The 24040-nt window shown below is 55.0% G+C and overlaps 1 protein-coding gene across 2 annotated transcripts; it reads left to right on the forward strand.

The window, feature by feature from the left end:
- Window positions 1-41: 41 nt before the first annotated feature.
- Window positions 42-19574, forward strand: IUM83_08083 (Gag-pol fusion protein; the record flags this gene model as incomplete). 2 transcript variants are annotated; one of them, XM_067932434.1, is made up of 3 exons in its annotated part: window positions 42-146; window positions 2430-2988; window positions 19339-19574. In XM_067932434.1, the coding sequence occupies 3 exons, from the start codon at window positions 42-44 to the stop codon at window positions 19572-19574; spliced, it is 900 nt and encodes a 299-aa protein (XP_067789917.1). The 2 variants fall into 2 exon arrangements, with proteins under 2 accessions (XP_067789917.1, XP_067789916.1); XM_067932435.1 differs by lacking the exons at window positions 42-146; window positions 2430-2988 and having other exon boundaries at window positions 19350-19574.
- Between the last annotated feature and the right edge of the window lie 4466 nt (window positions 19575-24040).

Here is a 24040-nt window from a genome sequence, read left to right on the forward strand (position 1 = left end):
AACGAAATGCGGAGCGTGAGAGAGTGGCGGAGCAGCAGCGCATGAGTGACGAGCGACTGGCGGAGCTGCGGCGTGTGGCCGACGACGCCATGAAGGAGCTCGACGAACGCAAGCAACAGCGTGCGCATGACGATGCCGAGGGACGAGTGCGGCAGCAAGTCAAGCCTGCATGAGTCAGCCTTGTGCAGTATCGCGGTGACCAAGTTGAGCGACGGCCAGTTCGTGGCGAGATCGTGGAGTACATTGGATCGGATGACGGGCTCCCCACCGTGATCATGGAAGTGTCGGGCGCGAGAAGACACGTGAAATTTGACAGTGGCGCGAGTTAGACGGTGGCAGGCACAGACTGGATACAGTACGGCGATCGAGTTGAGCGAGCAGCCCCTGTCGACTATGTAGAAGGCATTGGTGGCTTTTTATTGGGCATAGTGGGTGTGTGGGAGTTCCACATGCGCAGTGTCTTTGGTGAAATCATTCGTGTGGAGGCATGTGTTGTGTCCGGATGCACGGACGGGTTCCTCCTTGGCGTTGACTTCATGCGTGAGCATGGGGCAACTATGGATTTTGATAGGAATGAAATTCGCTACACTACGGAGGACCGGATAGTAGTCATCCCGTTTAGGACGAGCGGCGACGGTAATGGAGCACGAGTGACTGCTGCGCGAATAATGCGAAGAACGGAAATTGATGCATGTGCAGTGACAAAGGTTGAGGTGGCAGTAGCGGCGAATGATGATGAAGTAGGCGTCTTCCTGCCTACGACGAACACTGGAGCGGTGATGTTGGCGGCGACCGTCACGAAGGTCAAGTACGGCAAAGCAATAGTGCCGGCGATGAACGCGAAGAACGCGGAGGCGCGATTACCTGCGAGGCAAGAGTTGGTTCAGTAGGTACCCCTAGATAGTAGCGTAGAGCTAGTGCAAATGAACGGAGAATTGCGATGTGAGCGGATCCACGAGTGGTTGAACGAATTAGGCGGTAGTGACGAGCCGCTGGAGGACGAGCCGAACTTGAAAATTGGCACCAAGGACGACGCGAGCAGAGAGTTGATAGTGCGGCGGTTGCGTATATACCTCCAGCTGACGGCAGACACGGGCGATTGTCCACCTGCCGCGGTGCTCAGCACGGAACACCGTATTGATACGGGTGACACAGCGCCCGTTATGCTCAAGAGACGGCGTCAGGCGCAAGTGGAGGATTCGGTGATCGAGTTCAGTGTGAAAAAGATGTTAGCTGCTGGTCTAATTGAAGAAGGAGACGGAGCGTGGGGGTTTCCCGTCGTATTGGTTCGTAAGAAGGATGGCGAAGTACGGTTTTGCGTAGACTATCGTGCGCTCAACAAGATTACGAAGAAAGATGCGTATCCACTTCCGCGAATCGATGAGACTCTCGAGGCACTTGGGGGTGCCTTATTGTTCAGCACTTTGGACCTACAAGCTGGATACTGGTAGATTCGAGTTGCTGAGAAAGACAAAGCGAAGACGGCCTTCACAACGGAGCCGGGGTTGTATCAGTTCGTACGAATGCAATTTGGACTAACTAACGCGCTGTCTACATTTCAGCGAATGATGAACAATGTACTACGAGGGCTGACATGGACTACGTGTTTAGTTTATCTAGACGATATCGTGGTTTATACACGTGGAGGAATTAAGAGACACGTTTTAGAATTAGTTTGCGTGCTTGAGAGACTTGCGGCGGCAGAACTTACATTGAAGCTTAAAAAGTGTGTGTTTGCGGCACGACGGATGGAATGCCTTGGGCACGAACTGAGCGCAGATGGCGTACGGTCCTTGGATAGGATCGTAAGTGCGGTGCGAGCTTTCCCACAACCACGAGAGGCTGTTGAAGTAAAGCGCTTCGTGCACTTAGCGGGGTATTGCCGCCGCTTCATTGAGGGTTTTGGCGGTATCATGGCGCCTATGACCAAACTGCTACGGAACGGAGTGCAATGGGAATGGACGAGCGCACAGTAGACGGCGTTCGAGCACGTGATTAGGTTCTGACGACTCGGCCTCTTTTGATCTACCCCGATTTGTCTCTGCCCTTTCGACTAGTAACCGGCGCAAGCAAAGTGAGGCTCGGTGCATGCCTCATGCAAGATCGCGGGGACGGATGGCAATCAGTTGCGTACGCAAGTAAGGTGAATAGCGTGACAGAGGCGAATTATGGGATGACTGAGCCAGAATGTCTAGCAGTGGTCTGGTCTATTACATTGTTCAGGCATTATTTGTACGGCCGACGATTTACTATCACCACGGACCATTCGGCGTTGAAATGGCTAATGACGAGTCCAAACCTGACGGGAAAGCTACACCGGTGGGCGTTGACTATGCAGGAGTTTGATTTCGATGCGCAATATCCGTCGGGAGCGACGAACGTGGTCGCTGATGCATTATCACGAGCAACGACAACTGCTACGGTGTTAGCAGCGAACGGGCAAATGGCAGAAGGCCAAGTGGCGAGCGGCTGCAGCAGGAGGTACAGAGAACAAAATAGCGAAGAGCACGGCGAAGGCGGTCCACTCTGCTCAGGAGGACAAACACCAGACTGAGCAAGTGGCGGCGGAGCCGCGAGACAGCGAGAAGATGGCGAGGATGAAAGACAACCGCGGCGACCTGCTTGACGTGCACGAGGGACGTGCAGTATACGAGCGACCCCAGCAACGAGGGCGAGCATCTGAAGCAGGCGGTGGACAGCCACTCGAGGGCGGCGATGACGGTCAGCGTGGAGACAGCGGCCAGCGCGGAGACGATGACCAGTCTGTCGACGGTGAGCACCACGGAGACGACGACCGACACGAAACTGACGCAATGGTGACCGTGTACGGCAGTGAGACCAAGCTGCGCGACGAGGGCGACGAACGCGACCAGCTCCCACGACGGAAGCTAGTGAAGTGGGCTAATGACGTTGTCAGTGACAACGAGAGCGACGGGCAACAGAACGATGATGCCGCAGCACGGCGTGATGACACAGGACGGCATACAGGTGGGGTGATCCGGAACGAGCCAGCGCTGTATCGAATAAGGCGAGGCCGATGAAACCTTGCGTAATCCCTGCCGGCTCGTTTATCTTCGACGGAACGGCACTTCACCGGAGTTGTAAATGTAGCCTTTGAAGAAGCGCTGAGGTGCACGTCTAATCCAGAACGCGTCCTCGATTATGAAGGCAACCCAGAATTTCAGATCACCCGAACCCAGAATGTCACGAATTCAGGATCCAGGATTTCACTTCCACTTTGGGTGAAGCTTGGAACTGAGAAGGCACCTTACCCAAGTGCTCTCTTAGTCCGATAACCAACAAAATCAGAGGTATCAACCTTAACTAACCGTCACTTATTCTTTTGGATCCTCGGGCGGTGGGTCACTCACACACTAGGCTCACTCGAGGCTGAAATCCAGGCGCCTAGCTCGCCTGAATACTCGCTAATACGCGCACCACCCTCAATTAAGAGGGAAAATACAATCACTATCAGTTAGCCTTCCCGTCACACGCAGCACTCAATACAATATCCTGGAGGCAACTACTTAGCACTCCAGAACACAATCGGGAACATGAAATGGGCTACCACGAGCACAGCAACGACCCAACTAGGATATGAATAGGTGGATCACCCAGGAAGCACAGGGCGTCTCTGGTCACCACCTAACTGGACCTAGAGTAGGTGGAGCTCACAGACGACTCGTCCTTGTAGTCGATGTGTCCTCGATGTCCCGACGTAGTCTCTCGGTCCTCGGATTTCCGTCGGCAGGCTGCCGAAGTCACTTGCGCGTTACAGGGAAAATTGAACTCTGTTTTGGTTATCGACTACACTATCACTTCTCTCTTCTGCACTCTTCTTCGAAGATATGTTCGGTTCATTATGCTTCGGGTCGAATATCTTGGCTTCAGTATACCTTGGGTTCAGAGGTCCTGACTAGTGACGACTTGGTCGTCGCACCTTTCGTGGGTTAACAAATGCTTGGTTTCACCATGCAGCGAGTCCGTTGTCTTGTTACGGTATAGTGTGAGCACTCTCCTTCTTCTCTTCGAAAAAGCAGTGGACAGGTCTTAGTGGATTCTCGACTGTTCTTCAAGTCACACATCACTTGATTGCAAACTGGCCTCAAACTGGCTCCAAACTTGCCTTGCATTCACACTCAGGATTCCACTTGGTATCTTGGGTCATTCTTGGAATCTTGGCGTAACTTGGTGAATCTTGGATGTCGGCTTGGGAGATACTTGGTTTTATTATAGGGCGTCTGGATTCACGATCTAATCCCAGGACTCCATCTTGAAATCTTGGGGCATTTGTCTTCCACACAAGTCTTGGGTTTCCTGTGGTGCACTCTGGGTGCAAACTCTTCTTCATCACAGACTAGCGTGTATATCCACAAACATCAATTTGTACGGCTTCCAGCGCGTGATCGTGGTGGTGGTAGTGGGTGTTTCTTGGTACTTGATCCATCTTGTCGCTCAGGACCACAGCAAGACGAGGTGTACTCTGGGATACGTTCTCCAGCGACACTTTCCGCCAGCCTTTAGGCACTCGTAGTAAGGGAAAGTCATGTGGCTGGACTGAATGCACCTTTGAATCCTGGTGTGCACGCCCAGGATTTCCATTCCAGGTTGGCCCATCTGCGGTCAGACGCAGGATTCTTTCCATAAGAACACGCCCCATCCCTGTCGCCACTCATGTCACACGGGTACGACCGTGCCGCATCCTCTCTCTCCACCAATCACAACTCCATATATACTCCAAGTCAAACCAGTGACGGCCCGTTGTCAGCGAGAATCTGGGGTCGCTATGTGTCAATCGCCCCTCCTGGTCCAAGTCCATCATAGAAGAAAATACTCCGAACAGGTGAACCACGGTCAGGCCACTATCACACAAGGCGCCCGCAGCGTAGAGCTTGACGCGACCGCTGCACTCTGTCGCCTTCCAGGATTTCAATCACTTCTGCAATCTGTCTCCCCAACGGTTGGTCGTCAGAACCCATCTTCGAGGTACTTTTCCCAAAAGCACAAAATCACTCGCGCGATGCGAGGTCACATCGCCATTTCACAGCTCATCAACATGACGGAGAGCGCCCCTGCAGCGATGCCAGCGCTCGGCGCGGCGCCTTCGGCTGACGCGGCTGCTCCGGCGCAGCAGCGCGAGAGCAGCGCATCTGCGGCCATCTCCAACACTCCAACAGTCGGCGGCAACACTCCAGCAGGCGACATGGCGCCCGGCAACACTTCGAGAGGCGGTTCGGCGCCCACGACACCTCGCGCGCTCCACCGGCGCAGCAGGCGCTTCTTCGGATGGTGGGCGCGCGCAGCCGATCACAGCTGGCAAAGGCGGTCAAGGCGATTCGGCGGGCACTAGCAGCGCGAGCCCCGCTCAAGGACGTCCAGCCTCCAGCGCGCAAGAAACAGCCGAGGAGGTGGCAGCTGACTTTCATGGCAGCTGACATTCCATCTGGCGCGCGATAATCGCACGGGCGCCTGCGTACAACGTTCCGCGCCACGCCACCATCCACGACATCCACCGGCTCCTCTACAGTGGTCTGCTCAAGTACGAGGAGGTCCACCAGCCCGCGTTCCTACAACCTGAGCTGCCGCCCCATTGGAAGCTCCCCTCGCCACCGGATCCAGAGGGCCACGCGTATCTCGTGGGTGTACCAGCTTCCATCAGCAACGTTCGCAATGGAGCTTACACCATGGACGGCTATGGCGGGACCACGACTCTGGTTGGCTTCGACGACTTCTCGGATGACGATCTCGTGGAATTGAAACAGCTCTGCGGCGCGGACACTAGCAATGGTATGCTTCGTGCGCGGCGTGTCGCGCTTTCTGCGTACGATAGGGACGGAGTCCTGAATTCCATTGGCTCTCGTCGTGAATTCGCTTCCATTCTGAGGCACTTCAATAGCTCGCGGCTGGTCGAGTGCGTGTTCAAGACAACTGGATTCCTGCGTCGTGGCCTGGGCAGCCATCGCCGACTCCGCACGCAAGTCGAAGCCCAAGGGTCGTCTGCCATCCAGGATGCCATCGCTGCTCAAAGCAAGTGCGAGGAACTCAAGCGCGAGTGGAAGTTACATTTGACTACTGGCACCGCGAGCTTGAGGAGGCTCTGAGCAAGACGGCGGACCTTGAAACCCAGCACCAGATAGAGCTCCAGACTCAGAAGGCCAAATACTAAGACGAGATTGATACCCTGGAAACTGAGCGAGCTTCGCTGGAGGCCAGGCTCGAGGACGCAGAAACACAAGCGCGAATCCTGAAATCACGGCTCGAAAATGCCACGCTGGACCCCTGGAAGTTTTCCGACTTCCTGCAAGAACACACAGACTTCTCAGGAAATTTGGAGCGTCTCCATGATGTGTTCAAGCTCTGCATCAAGGACTCCAAGCCTCCTGAATCCTGGGACACAGCCATCACTGTCACCGCGATGGGCAAGCGCAAGGATCCAGTACCTCCGTATCCAGAACAAAGCAAACGACTACCTCCGTCTGTTGGGCCACGGACACCGAAGCGCCCAGACATCCTGGATCTCACCGGTTCCGAAAGCAAGCCCAAAGGGAAAGCGAACTCCAGCGGCAAGGCGAATTCTGGAACAAAAACACAAGAATCCAAGAAATGGTAAAGCTCCAGGAAGGCAGAAGCGTCGGAGTCATCCCAGGATTGCAAGCGTCACAAGGTGCAGGGTCGCCCCACGGATCGCAAGCCTGGCCTAGACTCAGTTCGACGTGCCGGCGAGAAAACCACCATCTCAAAAGAGGCTGCGCGCATGATGCTTCCTGGGGGCGTCGACTGGAAAGAGGTTCGCCCTGACGTTCGTCAAACCATACTCGCAGGGAATAAGTACGACGCAGCCATGGATTGGGTCGGCAGCGATCGCGCTGCAGATGGGCATTTCCGGCAGCCACAACTGGTCAAGATGCCGGTGAGCATGATGTAGTGGCGGCGTCTGGATTCGACACCCTGTGCCAAGTACGTGCCTGAGGCATACTACGCAATGGCTGAAGAGCGCTTGGACCGACGTCTACAACGGGACGAAGTCCCAGCATCCTGGGGGCGGCTCGATGATCACATCGTGTACGACGACGAAGACGCAGATTCCTCGGAAGATGACCTCGAGAATGACCCTGACTACCAGCCTCCAGTGGACAGCAGTCAGCTCAGCAGCAGTAGCTCTGAGGAAGATGGCGAAGGCGAGGAAGATCAAGGCGACGCAGATGGTGAGTCGAATATGGATGACGAACCGCCGGCTCCAAAACCCATGTCTCCGGTCAAGCGCACTCGTTCCGTCGACGACAACTCCACTGCTGTTCACAACAAGCCCGCGAAACGCCAGCACCAGGATGCCTCCTCAGGACGAATTTATTCGACTTCATATTCGTCATTCTGGACATCAGGTTCCCAGCTGTCCTGGGGCACTAACGCAGCGTCGAAATCGTCGTCCTCGTCCACATCAATCTCCACGGTCGGTCGTTGTGGGAACAGAGCTTTCGGCTTCAGCCAACTCACGTGGACGCATGGGTTCACACGGTATCCTGTATCCTTCACCTTGAGCTTCACACGGAAATTGTCGTGGATCTCTAGTATTCGAAAAAAAGGGTCATGCCACATATGGGCCAGCTTGCGACTGAGACCCGGTTGCGCTTTGGGTATGTATAACCAGACTGCATCCCCTGCCTCGAATCCTGATCTCAGACGGTCTGACAATTCTTGCCACTTCCTGGTTTGCTCAGCAGAACACGCACGTTTGGCCTTCTTCTGGAGGTCTTCCGCACAGGCCTGCGCGTAACTGTAGTCACGCTGCAATTTCCTGCGCCACTCATACGCTGTGCGCTTTGGGGCGCTGGATGGATTGGGTCCCAACATAGCAGACACAGTGCCGTGTGCGTCCCAACCATGCACCAAGAAGAAAGGGGTGTCCAGACGCGTGGCATCGAAGGACGTGTTCAAGGCGAACATCAGGCGTTCTGCGTGGTCGTCCCAGTCACTCTGGTCCGCTTCGGCGATGTACGCTCGGATGCTGCGCACCACAATCTGCACAGACCATTCGCCTGGGGACGGTACGCCAAAGTTGCCCGCTGCTTGCTGCCCAGAAGTTCACGGAAGCGTGTGAACACCTCGCTCATGAACCTTGGATCTTGGTCGTGCCGTAGCATTGAACTAGCTCCAAGTCTCCCGAATACCTGCTCTTCATACGCTTCCGCCACGTCTTGCGCCGTCGTAGAACTCATTGGCTTACACATGACGAATCCTGAGAAATCATCCTGGAATAAGAGCAGGAACGTGTTCCCGTGGTCCGCCTTCGGTAGATGTGTCACAAAATCCTTGGACACGACTTCCAGGGGGCGCCTAGGCTCAATATTTCCTGGGGATGGTACGTGATTTGGTAGACGCCCCTTGCCGCTGGCACAATCCACACACTCCTTGACGAAGACCTCCACATCGGCGTACATGCCGGACCAGTAGAACTCAGAACGCAGTTTCTCATACGTCCTTGTAATACCTTGGTGGCCACCTTGGAAGTCCTCGTGCGCGTAATGCAGGATGTCAGGCCGTAACGCCCTTGGCACAACGAGCCTGAGTTCGTCGATCACGTCTCTGGGACGATCCCTGGTAGAGCGACTCAAGCGATACAGGAACTCTTGAGAATCCAGAACGAAATCATCAGCAACTTTTGCAAGTTTCCGGGATTGGGCGTGTCACAGCTCTCTCACGCTGCCCGTCAGAAATTGCTTGTGCTGCATCAGGTAAGCGTCTTTGTTCTGATGCACCTTGATTCGTCGCCAACGTTCCGCTTGAAATTGTAGAGGCCCCATTGCCTCACCCGAATCGCCCGCTTCCTGGGTTTGCGCCCGGGTTATTACTGTGAACACCTTGGCCGCCGTCGACAGCGGAGCAGTCCAGACCCGGATCACCCTGGATTTGAGTTCTCTGGGCGTTGCTACCCTGACTCCCAGCACACACGATATCCTTCGGTTTCTGCAGCTTCTCGTGGATCGTAGACACCAGTTGCACGTGCTCTCGTTCATCAGCGTCCTCGACCATCCATGATCCGCCAAGCGCGCGATTCTTCGACGTAAGATAGTCGGCAGCCTGATTGAATTCACGTTTCACATGAACCAGTCTTACTGGCATGAATCTTGTCTTCAACACCTCGTACTCAGCTAGCTTCCTCTGCAGATTAGGCTGGTTACAGTTGATCAGACCTTGCGCTTGCTGAATCGCGATCCTGGAGTCACCAACGACCCCAATATCCAGGATGCCGTGCTCGAGCGTCAGAGTGAGTCCCTTCAGAAGTTCGTGATATTCTGCGTCGTTCGCGGTCGCGTCTTCCGGAATGAATCCTTGCGCATCCAGCATTTCCCATCCAGGAACTTGCCACAGGATACATCCGCAACTTCCCTAGCGTGTAGACGTCTTCGCAGCCCCTTCGAAACTCAGGATATAACCTTCGTAGTCTGCTTCCAGCATCTCCAAACTGATGGGTACTGGCGGTTTGATACGCCCCTTGACCGGGATCAAGTTTTCAGCGACTTCATCCAGATGCTCTCGGGGTGTTATCCCTGCACCCAGGATTGTGGCCAACCCATCCTCGTTACGTTGCACTCTACGTATCTCCAGGTTCCAATGAGACAAATTCAGGCCCCACTTGACAGTTCGACTGCCAGCTGACTGCGACGTGAGTAGCCTCTTCAGCACAGAGTACCGAGTGTACACGATGATCTTGGGGCTGGGTTCAACCAGAGTGCGAAATAATTCCAGGACTCTCAGGATGGCAATCACTTCCTTTTCAGCGATGTGATACCTCAGTTTGGCATCGTTCAGGACACGACCCGTAAATCGGACGGGATGTACGATTCCCTCGTACTCCTGGCCTAGCACCGCAGAGGCCGCCCACTGGTTTGCGTGCGGAATGATCACAAACGGCTTGGAACGGTCAAGATGCCTGAGCAGCGGAGTCGAGACAATCTTGCGTTTCAGGGTTTCGAACGCTTCCTTGGCTCTGGACAAGTCTTGCCTGGATTTCACTTGTTCTTCCGTCAACTCATACACGACGGCAGCGATTACGGGGAGGTCTTCGATGAACTTGTTGTAATAGTTCAGACTTTCCATGATGCTCTGCACCCCCTTGAGTGTCGACGGGGGAGGTAATTCCTGGACTCGCTTGGCATTCTTGCGTGTCGCCCGAATTCCTTCGGCACTAATTTCGTGCGAAAGGTACGGGATGGACAACTTTCCAAATTCGCTCTTAGGAAGGCTCACGGAGATATTCCAGTAGCGCAAGCGGAAGAGCAGGGCGTCCAAATCCAGGCACAACTGCTCCCAGGTGGGCGCACCGTGGGCAATGTCGTCGATATACGAGCTTCTACCAAGTACTGGACCCATTTGGGGTGGTGCCGGGATATTACGCTGAAACACCATCGTCTGATCCGTTAGAACCGGAAGGTCAAGCGTCGTTTCGGCTGAAATCCTGGGTTCATCTGAGTTCAATCCCAGGAAATCCAGTACATCTTGGTCGACTTCTGCTTCCAATTTCCGGCGAGAGTCTTACAAAGCCCCACAAGCAGTTGTTGAGTACTGCCTGGTAGATCAGGGGTGCATTCTTCAAGCCGAACGGCAGTTGAACCCACTGGTAGTGACCCATAGGACAGAACGCAGAGATTAACTTAGCTCGCTCTGTCATTCTGACGGCCCAAAATCCACTCGCCATATCCAGATTCATAAACCACATTGCGGACTCAAATACAATCAGGAGGTCGTCAATGAGCGGCAACGGGTAATGGGACAGCTTGATGAATCCGTTGACCACGCGATAATCGATGCACATCCGGATGTCAACGCCATTTTTCTTCAGGACTATGACAATCGGAGAAGCCCAGGCCGACGTCGATGTTTCAATCAGCCCAGTCTCCAGGAGTTTCTTCAGAAGTTCAAACACCTTCAATCAAAAGGTGAGGTGCAATAGACCTTGGGCGCTGGGCAACAGGTTTAGCGTCGCCAACATCCAGGTTGCTGACCACACCCCTGACCGGCGCGGGTGCCGCGTTGCCGTCACCCAAGAAGATTTTCCGATGATACTCCAGGATTTGTCTCAATTGTACGTCCATTTCAGGCGTCATTTTCCCAGGAACTCCGACGCCAGCCTCCTCGATCTTGCCCTAGGGTGCCAGGTCCTGCAACTCAGGAAGCATAACCAACTGGTCTCGCAGCTGCGAGAGCAGCTCACTGCCTTCACGCATGTACACCGCGGGTTCATAGTCGAGATCCTCGGTGGTAACCCTCAGGCAACGGTCGTACTCTTGCTTCAACTTCTCAAGCGGGGTCCCTGGCATGCCAGAGATCGGGATATCCCAGTATTCATCCAGAGGCTGCAGCGAATCGTAGTCATCGTCCGGTACATCCAGGATTTCACTAGACACACCGGGATCCGGGCCGGTGAATTCAGGGTCGTCTTTACTACCAGTTGTCACCACAATACCCTCTCCAGCGGTCTCTGCCTCACTTGTCCTTGCTTCGGCTTCTTGTGGAGTGACGACAGTTTCACGGGCATCTTCATCTGTCTGAGTCGCAGCATCTTGAGCATAGCGCACGCGCCAAAGAATTGGCCTTGGAAGCACTGCAGCCAGCATGGCCCTGTCAGGCCCGCCTTCAGGTCGAGGTAGGATTCTCAGTAGCCACTGATACGCTGGCGTCTGAGTGCACCGCGGTTCTGGCGTGGAATCCTGGAACTCAGCGAGTCGTCGCATACGCATCTCGGCTTCAGGGGACGGCACATTCCCTACGATAGATACTTGCCAATCCCGATAGGCTGAAGACCCTGGACGCACAAAGCGACCGGCTCTTGGGAAGAACCCGTACTACACAATTCTAGCGACAGGGGTCCGCGTGTCAATCCAGACGTTCTTATCCGAAATGGTCACCACTCGTACAGGATTTCGCTGCATAGATGATTTGTGTAACCCAGCGATCTCCTCGTCCAGCCCACACCAGCTCACGCTGGGGATTGGTCTGGCCATACTGAATTCGAACCACCGCATCTTCTCCTGGTCGCCGATACAGACTGCGCTGGGGGTTCACAGGCAAGTCAACTCCTGTGCGATCTCCAGGCGACCATCCACACATGACAATCGTCTCTTCATCTGGCAGTGTCACAAGACCTTCGCGAACGCTAATCCTCAAACCAGCTGCAAACATGAAACTCATACCCAGAAGTACATCGATCCCTTCGCCGATATTTGCAACCCAGACATTCAGGATATACACCACCCTCAGACCGAGGGTGATCTTCACCTCAGCACTTGCACCAATGTATGTCGGGACGCCTCCCATTCCAGAAACCTTCGTTCGTTTGTGCGACTTGAGTTTGAGTCCCAACTTGCGCGCTATGTCGAAACTCACAATATTCACAGTCGCGCCAGTATCCAGGAGGACTTTCGTCCGACAGTCATTTACTGCACCGTGCACCATCGCAACATCACGTTTGTTTGGGTCGGTATTATGGTCTTCCCACCACCCGTAGCGCTCTCCAAGATTCAGCTTGTACTCCACAATTTCATTAGAGTTAGCTGCATCAGGGTGTGGTCCATCAGGTAGTGGGAATTCTGAACACGTAGTCGAATCCTGAATCAAAGTAGCCATGCATTGTTGGTTATCTTGGGTCATTGCTCTCAGCTCCGGGCCTACGTACAGTAGAACACATAACTCTGGGGCCTTCTTCTGCCCGGCGCGTACTGGGTCCATACCCAGCGGGCTTATTGGTTTGACGGCCTCCCAGAATTTGCTTCGCCATCGAGGAGTTTATCCAGGATTTGGCTCGGCATGTCCTTCAGTGCGCCTTGGTAGGCAAGTTTCTTCACAGCTTCTAGCGTCTTCCAGTCTTCACACGTTTTTCCAAGATGTAATTTGCAACAGTTCCCACACGGTTGGGCACGACACATGTGTGTCGGATGGCCCACGTCCAAACATCGGTCACACTTCATGTCCTTCCAGCACCTTGCCACACTTCTCGCAGTACTTGTCCCAATTCGGGTTGTCGCGGCGCGGCGAGTGGTAGCCAGAATTCGCTCCAGGTACCTGGGCAGGTGGCCGCCAACCCATGTTATTCATCGCACGATAGACTTCAGTCGCCACAGACTGTGTCCATTCAGCACCGGTCACACCTGGAGCGTTTCCATTTCCAGAGGAGACAACGTCATCTCCACGAGTTTCGCGGGTCGATTCTGAATTCACATTGGCATCCCGGGTCGAAATCCTGAGATCGGCGTTGTTATCTTGGAAGTGACCGCGTTCCTCAAAGTCCTCGCTCACATCAGAGCCAGAGTCATCGCCCCTAGTCACAAAAGCACGTACTGGGCGCTTTGGCCTGAAGTGCCTTGCGTGATGTTGTCAGCTCTGAAGTCCCGTGTCCTGGATGTAGGTGCATCCTGGTCACTCCGACTCCAAACATCTTCGTCCTGCTCCAAGGCGTACTCCAAGTCGGTGATACTCCTGAATCGCTGGCCTTGCAACGACGTCTTGTATCGCGTGTTCCTGAGTTTCGTGATGAATCTTCGGATATGTTTCTCCAGGCGTTTCGATGACTTGCGGAAATCGATTTCAGCCTTGCCAGCCGCAGAATTCAACAGGTAAATGAAATCCAAGGCGCTCTCAGAGTTCTTCATCTCCATCGTGAAATAACGTTCAGAGTATGATGAGCGCGCCTTGCAGAACTTCTTCCGGAATGCTGCCGACAATTCCTTCCAGTCACGCCGAGTGTGTTTCGGCAACTGATTAAACCAGTCGCGCGCAGCTCCCGAAAGTTTCAACTTGAGTTCCTCAATCCGTGTCTTGGTGGATCATCCCCCTTGCGCAGCCATATTCGAGAAGCGCTCCCACCAGTGTACGCGTTCCCTGAGTGAGGCCTTGGTATCGAACTCACTCAGAGTGTTCGAGTGGATATACGGTCGGAACGTCAAGAGCGTAGTGCCCCCCTTGGTCGTAGCTGCTGTCGTCAAGTTCACACTGGGGGCCTCATTCGAGCTGTGATCGGAACTGTCAGAAGACGAGTCGTCGTCGCTGGATTCGGAGCTTGGTTCCGAGTCTGAAGGCGGGTCGGAATCGTGGCGCTTCTTCTTCTTGGACGTCTGCCTCCTGGCCGGCGAGCGTTTAGAGTCCTCGCCTCGGCCCTGCGGAACACCGGAGTCCGTTGTCCTCCTGGAAGCAGATGTCTTCACCACAGTCATCGACGCTGTCTTAACCTCCGTCGTCAGCTTGGCCTCCGTCGCGCCATGCTCCTGCTTCACGTTCTTCGCGCCGCGCGAAGTGTCGGTGGACTGCACGACGGTCGCTCGCAGTTGAGCGGCGGTGAATTCGGAGGTATTCTTCAAGCCAGCTGTTAAATGTCTCTTACGTGCGACACTTGCGTCATCACTGATTACACCACTGGATACTGGATTCACAGTTGAGAATTCAGGGTCCTAAATTCCACCAATACTGACTCGAGTTGCCAAATCAGGGGCGGCCGTTGCACGAACGCTTGAACTTGGGACAATGTCTCACGAAGGTCGCGCCACTGTCCGGCGTGGAACCGTGTTGCATATTCTGAGAAGTATCCCGCTCACGGTCTCGTTCGGCCTCGACATCCTGGACTTTCTTCTCCAGGGCAGCCACTTGTTCCTTCCAGGTCGCCTGAATCTCCGAGGCCCAGTGTGAGCGCTCTACGTCGGCTTTGGCCTCGCGCTTCTACCACCGCTCCGCGTAGATGGCGTCTAGGCGCGCAGCTTCGGCTGAATTCCAGGCCGAACCCTGGGTGCGCGTTTCATCCTGGGCTTGGCGGACCTCTAAGCTCTGCGCGCGCCGTTCGGCTTCACCTCGGGCGATCTCCGCTTCGACAAGTCGGTCAGTGAGCGCCTGGATCTGGTGTCGCGCTTCCAAGTCGCGCTGTTCCCTCATGCGTTTACGCGCCAAGGCGTCCAGACGCTCCCGGGCAAGAAACGCGCGCTGCTCCTGCTCCATGCGGCCTGCCACTCTTGCTGTTGTCGCAAGACATTCAGCTCGATTTGGGCAGGCCCAGACCTCGCGGACACGGAAGAAGCTGACCCAAGACGCCTGGATTCACCCGAGCGACTGGATGCGGCCGACATCCTGGATTTCGCCGAGCGCCGAGAGCGCACCTCGCTCTTAGAGCTTCGGGGTTGACTCCGCTCATCGCCGCTGACGTCACCAGTGCCGACGGGCTCGGCGGAAGCTGGAATCCTGGATTCACCGTGCTTCGGAATCCTGACGTCGGCGTCAGAGTGCACGGACAGCGACGTCATCCTCAAGACGCGGAGGGATGAATGTCCGGGTGACTTGGAATCCAAAATCACCGCCAACGGCGACACCACCAGAATTCTGAGCAACCAGCACCAAGGCTCCGACCCTTTGACCAAGCGACATCATCGACGAGAATGAAGAGCTGCCGCGACACGATTGCGCGCCTGAGGCGGTGCTCTCGCCTGAAGCTCGCGAAGTGCCGAAGTTGGAATCTTGACGCGAGGTACCAGCCGAAGACTTGTACGCCGTCAGTGAAGACAGCGATGGCGTGGACAACGCGGACGGGTCGACGGGACTTGCGGCCGAGGTGGTCCAAGCTGAGTGCGCTTGGACTGCGGCTCGCTGTCACTCGACCCTCGCGGGCTCCGTGAAATCCTGAGTACAGTCACCCTGAACTTCAGGAACACTGTCGCCCGAGTAGGTCCGCGTCGCAATCCGTCATCAATAAATCCCCGTCTTCATCTTCCCTGTGGTAATCCAGTCTTGGTGGTCCTTCTGGCGCAGGTTGATCTTCAGGCACAGCGTTCACCTTGAAAGGTACCCCGGCCACCACAAGTCTCCACTCGACAAGCTCCGCTGTGAGGAAAGTCTGGATCTCCTCCATGACACAGCGCACCATGCCGTCTGGAATCCTGGATGCACGTGTCGTGGACCATTCCGGAATCAAGTTGACGAACTCTAATCCTGCCTCAAAGAACAGAGTCTGGAGGATAGCGACACATTCGCGTGGCGTCATGACGCTCAGAGGAATCTGAATAGCCGTGAGATCTCCACCAACGCCCCACCGGGCGAGGTGAAATTCAGAGATCCAGGCATCATCCTGACTCGCCAGAGCCGACCGCCACTTGAGGTAGTCGCCGGTCGCGTAGGCCGCAGCGAAATACGCATTAGCGTCCGGTTTTGGATCGTCGGAGGCGAATCCTGGGTCGCAGCATCCTGACATCCCGGAGGAGCACGCCCGCGAGGGTGGTGCTCAGCCGTCTGAGGGAGGTGCCACTGCGGTTGAGCCCCCGAAGATGACTGACTTGGTTTCCGAGTCTTCATCTTCGGTCGAGTCTGTGGTGGAAGTGAAGTCGGAGCCCGTGCGTATGAAGGAGGAGGCGAAAACCCAGGGTTCACTTATGAAGTCTGGGTCCGCACCACCTGAACCCAGGATTCCGGCCCCAAGTTCGCGAGCTGCGCCAAGGACGGCACCGGAAGGCAACGTCTAGGATGCTGCTGAGGCTGCTCCAGAATTGGGAGCACCGGTGCTGGATGGAGAGCGTACGGTAATGTACGCGCGACGCGAGGTCCGACGCTGGGAAGACGCGAAACCTGGAAAGGTGACGCCCCCCAAGTGTCGACTACGAGTGGCCAACCCAGAATTTCAGATCACCCGAACCCAGAATGTCACGAATTCAGGATCCAGGATTTCACTTCCACTTTGGGTGAAGCTTGGAACTGAGAAGGCACCTTACCCAAGTGCTCTCTTAGTCCGATAACCAACAAATACAGAGTATACAACATTACAACTAACCGTCACTTATTCTTTTGGATCCTCGGGCGGTGGGTCACTCACACACTAGGCTCACTCGAGGCTGAAATCCAGGCGCCTAGCTCGCCTGAATACTCGCCAATACGCGCACCACCCTCAATTAAGAGGGAAATACAATCACTATCAGTTAGCCTTCCCGTCACACGCAGCACTCAATACAATATCCTGGAGGCAACTACTTAGCACTCCAGAACACAATCGGGAACATGAAATGGGCTACCACGAGCACAGCAAGCGACCCAACTAGGATATGTAATAGGTGGATCACCCCAGGAAGCACAGGGCGTCTCTGGTCACCACCTAACTGGACCTAGAGTAGGTGGAGCTCACACAGACGACTCGTCCTTGTAGTCGATGTGTCCTCAATGTCCCGCGGTAGTAGTCTCGGGTCCTCCGGATTTCCGTCGGCAGGCTTGGCCGAAGTCACTTGCGCGTTACAGGGAAAATTGAACTCTGTTTTGGTTATCGACTACACTATCACTTCTCTCTTCTGCACTCTTCTTCGGGCAAATGTGTTCGGTTCATTATGCTTCGGGTCGAATATCTTGGCTTCAGTATACCTTGGGTTCAGAGGTCCTGACTAGTGACGACTTGGTCGTCGCACCTTCGTCGTGGGTTAACAAATGACTTGGTTTCACCATGCAGCGAGTCCGTTGTCTTGGTTACAGTATAGTGTGAGCACTCTCCTTCTTCTCTTCGAAAAAGTCGAGTGGACAGGTCTTAGTGGATTCTCGACTGTTCTTCAAGTCACACATCACTTGATTGCAAACTGGCCTCAAACTGGCTCCAAACTTGCCTTGCATTCACACTCAGGATTCCACTTGGTATCTTGGGTCATTCTTGGAATCTTGGCGTAACTTGGTGAATCTTGGATGTCGGCTTGGGAGATACTTGGTTTTATTATAGGGCGTCTGGATTCACGATCTAATCCCAGGACTCCATCTTGAAATCTTGGGGCATTTGTCTTCACACAAGTGAATCTTGGGTTTCCGTGGTGCACTCTGGGTGCAAACTCTTCTTCATCACAGACTAGCGTGTATATCCACAAACATCAATTTGTACGGCTTCCAGCGCGTGATCGTGGTGGTGGTAGTGGGTGTTTCTTGGTACTTGATCCATCTTGTCGCTCAGGACCACAGCAAGACGAGGTGTACTCTGGGATACGTTCTCCAGCGACACTTTCCGCCAGCCTTTAGGCACTCGTAGTAAGGGAAAGTCATGTGGCTGGACTGAATGCACTGTTGAATCCTGGGTGTGCACGCCCAGGATTTCACATTTCCAGCCGGTTGGGCCCATCTGCGGTCAGACGCAGGATTCTTTCCATAAGAACACGCCCCATCCCTGTCACCACTCATGTCACACGGGTACGACTGTGCCGCATCCTCTCTCTCCACCAATCACAACTCCATATATACTCCAAGTCAAACCAGTGACGGCCCGTTGTCAGCGAGAATCTGGGGTCGCTATGTGTCACGAACACAGCACCGCCATTAGCAGGAACGGCTAAGCAGCGCAAGCACGGCTCCGTCAAGTCAAGCGCGAAGCGCGAGACGATGGTAGCAGCAACGCTGACGACGGCGAGCACTACGAGGACGTCCATGTCCACACGAGAGACGGTGAAGAGAACGCCGGTGGAATCGCGTGAAGTGCAGTTCATGGTGGTCGACGAGACGGCAGCCTCGAACGCGAACACGATGCCGGGCGGTGAGGCGACGAAGGGGGCACGCAGAATACCGTACCGCGCAAAACTCAGCATGGACATGAGCACGACTGATGTTCGGCAAGACGTAGGGGGCACGGACAGCGATGTCCGGGCACCACGATGCCACGAACGGCACGGAGGTGGTGAGGGCACGACGATGACGAGCGGCATCACGAAGACCAGCGGGACAAAGCCGCACATTGCCAAGACGCACGACGGTAGTGCCGTACAACAAAGCGGGCAACGGCAGCGAATGACAATGACGCCACGAAATTTGACAGGAGACGAAGCACCACGGGTAGGGCCCATACTTGGTGGTGACGGCATTGCAACCGAGGCATCGGTGGTGATTCATGCCAACGAACGGCAGGCGACGTCAGTGAACGAGAACAACGAGCAGGGCGTGGGTGTGCAGACTCTCCAGCTTCGGACGAAGACATCATGACAGCACAGAAAAGGAGTAGGCTAGTGTAGCGGCTGGTGAGCGTGGACGAGTACAAGAGCATGAAGATTGAGACACGGCACGGCTTGGTGCTGATCAACACCGCGAATGGACGGCGTGTGGTGTTACCACCGGAGCTATGAGCGATTGTCTTTAAGGTGAGCCACGATTCCGTGTGTGCAGGGCACTTGAGAGCTCCCCATACCCACGCACGGATCGCCCAAGTATATTGGTGGCCAGGGCTACTCCAAGAGATGAAATAATGGGTACGCGGTTGTCGGGAGTGCGGAAGCAGAAAAGCGAGGCCACGTGAAATAGTGCCTCCGCTCTGAAGTATCAGAGGCGGTGACGTCGGCGACCGGTGGGCGCTGGATGTTGCAGGGCCGTTGCCGATGAGTGCTGACGGCCAGCATTACGTGAATGCGGCACTAGAGTACGTGACGCGCTACGCTGTGTCCGTGACGGTGAAGCAGCATACGGCCGAGAACGTGGCCGAGTTCCTGATGAAGCACGTGGTCCTCAAGTTCGGACCTTTTCGCGAGTTGTTGACAGATGGAGCTCCTGAACTGACGGGCAAGGTGATCGAGAAGCTGGTTATCCTGCTCCAGGCGCAGTAGATCAACCCGGTACCGTACAGACCCCAGATGATCGGACTAGTCGAGCAGTTCCATAGGACATGGAAGGATTGTGTAGCTACATACATGAATGAGGACGCGCAGCGAGACTGGGATGTATGGGTGGACTTTGCGGTCTATGCATATAATTCAGGACAGCATTCGACAGTCAGACTGTCACCGAACGAGCTCATGATGGGCAGATGGTTGAGAAGCTCCAACGAGTTGATGAGAAGTACCAGTGTTAGAGAGGCCGGTGAGATGACGGCATACCACCAGCAGTTGTTGGCGGCGATGGAAAGCGGCAGACGTTGTGTAGAGGAGGCTAAGACGTACGAGCAAGAGCGACGAGCCAAGTATTACATCAGGAAAGTGCGGAACAGGCGGACGATCAGTTCCGGAGATCGTGTTTGGATGTTTAAGCCTCCACGTGGGCCTACGGCGTCTAAATTCGTACATCAATGGTTAGGCCCGATGCGTGTGGTCGAGCCAGTGGGATACGACAACTACTTGGTTGAGCGCGAGGACGCGATGGGTATGCCGGAGCGGCACATTGCGCACGTGTCGTTCCTGCTATCTTTGTTGAGGTTGCACTTCGCTGTCTGATCGACTGGATCCCTACCGCGAGGCAGACGGCCTGCGCGTGCTGGCACGTGCCACCGGGGTCTGTGATTGAAGATGGGAAGATCTCGCAACCTGATTGGCTGGACTATCTCTGATAGTGGAATGTGATTGGACTACAACTTCAATTTGGGTGCTTATGATTTGCATGTGTTGAGCCAACCGTTTTGAGACGCAGCCGTGACTAGGTGGATCAGTCTTACGACTGGCAACTTCGTTTGGACCGCAGCCGAGATCGTTTGGACCACATCTACAAGCCTCACCTACTAGGGAACATTGCATACAGTAGGGACTGCTAGCTGGCAAATACACTAACCTAAATCGAGCTCACTTTCGGATTTCCTTCCAACTACTCACTCGACTACCAAGCCTCATTCGCACACTCTCAATTTCTTATCACTACGCGGTGGCATCATTGCAGCGGGCGGCGGCACATATCGAGATACAGCTGAACTACGAGAATGCAGTCGGACGGCGGGCGGATGGTGCGACACCAGCGGCAACTGCTCCAGCAGCGGCGACTCCTGGCCAGACAGCGGTTGCGGCAATCGGCAAGAAGCGACGTGAACGACCAATGGCGAGTCCGAAGGTGCGGTGGGGATCGCACAAGCTCTTGGTGGAACTTCGGAGACGACGACGCAGGAATCGAGCAGGACAATATGTGCTCGAGTATGATCTCAGGCCTGTGCGAACAGCGGAGCAGCGACGACGAAACTCGCGTGCAAATGATCGAAGTCGATGGGTATCAGGCGAGGAGTACGACGCATTGTTTCAAGCCGACAGAGTCGTGGAAGCTTCTGGGGTGGATGAAGGCGTGTAACAGTGGAGGTCTACGGTGGGCCGTCAGCAGACACATGTACGAGATGGACGTCATGTGCGCGCTTAACGCGACGTGCTTGACGAACGCGACGTGCACGACGAGTTCAGCTAGCACGACGAGCAGAGAGCGAGTTTGTTGGGGATGCGCTGCGGGAACGCTGAGGAGAATCAGACGTGCGAGTGGCACGATTGGAGGACGCGCATTGGTGGAGAGCGCGACCGCCGTGGTGTCGAGCGCGTTGAAGTACCTCCAGGCAGTCAGTTGAGTAAACGTGCGGATGAGGGAGGGTGATGGCGTAGTGAGCGCCCCACTTGCGGATTGGACGGGCGACGGCGTAGTGAGCGCCCTACTTACGGATTGAACCAGGTGGAGAGAGAGCTCCCCGAGTCGAGCGTAACTGAGAACGAGTGTGGTGGCGGAGGCGCCACTGCGGGCTACAAGTGCGGCAGAAAGCAGTGCGACGAGCGGGTTCTAGGCGGCGTACGACGTGGGTGGAAGCAACGGGGGACACTGAGGTCCGGTGGTGTTTCAGAAGCGTCACGCGCGGGATCTGGGGACAGTCGGCGTGCTACTTGCACGCGTGCGAGTGGTTGTACGAGGGCGAGAACGAGTACAGTGTTGGCATTTGCTAGCTCTATTGAGGTTATTGACTAATCTCTTAATAACGCACGAGGCGGGCTTTCCGGCAGGGGGAGATCAAGTGGATCCCTAACGGCCAGTACTGTGTTGAGATTACGAAGCTCACGAGCGACCTCGCAGCGTGAGCATACGACCTGCCCAGCGGTCCATACAAGATAAGAGGACCTGCACAAAACTTAAAGTAGTTTCTGATGCCACACAACAGCCGGCCGTCATTGGAAGGCCCAGACGAGTTTACAAATGTATTGCAATCGGTCATTTCAGGCATATTAAAATAGCTCGTTGAGATTTGTCTGCTTGGCGTACACATTGTCGAGTGCCTACATGTACCTTCATTTTGTGCGGGATGCCTATTACAAACAGTAGCCTATGCTTCTGTCTCAAAATGGAAACGCTTTCTCGAGGTTTGGGAAGAAGTTGGTATCGATCATCGGCACGTCAACGCTGGCCGAATCGAAGGAACCACTCACCGTCGTTGTTATGAAGATGCTAAAGTACGTCGTCTCGAGCGCCGAGCGAGCTGCCTCCGTCATATCGCCCCACATGACTAAATCTTGAAACAGCCCGGGAGACGTTGCGGTCTTGAGGTAGTGCTGCATCCCGTAAGAGTTAGTGTACATGAGCTTGGCCCTGGATCCGTCGAGCGATCCAGGCGCGGGCGGAGTGTCCGTCGAGTAGGCCCCGAACACCCCAGATACAGATACCGCAGATATCGTAGCACTCTCGGAGAGGCGGTCGAGCCAGACAATAGCGTTCTCCCAACCGTGACGGTGGCCCCAGTACAAGGGAAACCACGCTGTGTCCTTCGGGAAATACCAAGAGTACAAGATGGCCCAGGTACCGTTGTACTCTATCATCCGACCGTACACTCGCGATCTCTTGGTAGAGTAGACGGCCGAATTGCATCGAGGGGACCAGGCCCAGCGTTTCGGGCTCAGTCCTTTGTTGGTGTTGCCACTAGCATCCACGGCTGGATAGGGTAAGAACCGCGGCGGACGTAGAGCTGGGGCTTGAACTTCAGCGCAACTACGTACTCCTCTGTGGACGCTTTGGTTTCAGGGAACGGGTCACATTGTCGACTCAATTTCATTGGCTACGACAATAGCGAGAAACTTGCAGTGAAGACGGCGAGACCGAGCAAATTCATCGCCGGTCGGATTTAATCGGTCGTTTTTGGGAATGAGGCTCGAGTTGCTGCTTACGCTTTCGCTGAGGTGAAAGACGTACGAATGCTCACGCCCAGATCCTCAGTGCCTATCAAGGCATTGATCTCACGTCATTGTTGAACTGCGGTGAGGAAATATCTCGCCGTGTTGTGCCATTCCTGTGCTGCATCTGTTGGCACAGGGATTTTGGCGACAGAGTGTACAGGAAATGCGCTGCTCCTCTATCGCCTGCAGATGTACTCCAATTGAGGCCGTTGAAGTGTTACCATCGAAAGCGGTTCAAGTAACTTATATTTGCTATCATACCAGGCCGCACGCCTTCTTACGCAGCTTCTAGACTGACCGGCAACTTCTCAAAAACCAACGAGACGTCCTCCAGGCTCCCGAGTAGACCCAGCATCGGTGAGATCATATCCGTCTCGCTCATGAGGCCCGTGATGCAGCCAAGGGCACTGTCCCACTGGAACCATGTCGTTCCACGCGTTGTGACGCGTTGTCCCAGGAGCTTCTCAACGATTTGGCTCGAGCTGCTATCGCTGGTGCTGCTCTTCAAGTGCGGGAACACGCTGCACATGGTACGCTTGGTGATTGTGAAGCTCGTGGTGACTTTGGCCACGAGGGAGTCCTCGCCGCTCTGTCGCAGACCCTGAAGAGCAACTTCAACTTCGACATCTTCGAAGGCTTGGCAGAAACGTTTCCAGCTGTTCATCAAAGCATCGACTCCCTGTCCTGAGTTGTGCGTCACGTCGGGCGTCATCGCCGCCTGCAAAAAGTCGAGTTGCGTGCGGGAACGTGCTCGGGTTGCCACTACTGGCGCCACCTGAACGGGTCGGGAGACACCGTACCGGAAGATTCGGAAGTACTCCACTACAACCTTCCACAACGTGTCTTGGGTAGGAATGAAGGCCTGGATGGCGGTGCAGCGCTTGCTCAGCCTATTGATCTCGTCACGGAGCCGCTGCGTGTCCTCCTCTAGACTGCTGATCAAGTCGTATTGCTTCTGTCTGTAGCGCCTCTGCTTGTTTCGGTTGCGTTCGCGCGCAGTAAGACGCCGTTTGGACTCCTTCCCGTGTTGGGGCGCAGATCCACTCGTGCAGTCAGCTAGCACCACCCTCTCCACATTATACTCTGGGGCACAGTTGTCTTCTTCGACAGATCGCGGGGACTTGTGGGGGCTGACGAACCTTTGTCGCTTCGAAGCTGGCGGTGTACCAACTACCACC

The sequence above is a fragment of the Phytophthora cinnamomi genome, assembly GCF_018691715.1.
Source record: "Phytophthora cinnamomi strain GKB4 chromosome Unknown Contig49, whole genome shotgun sequence".
Taxonomy (NCBI): Eukaryota; Oomycota; class Peronosporomycetes; order Peronosporales; family Peronosporaceae; genus Phytophthora; species Phytophthora cinnamomi.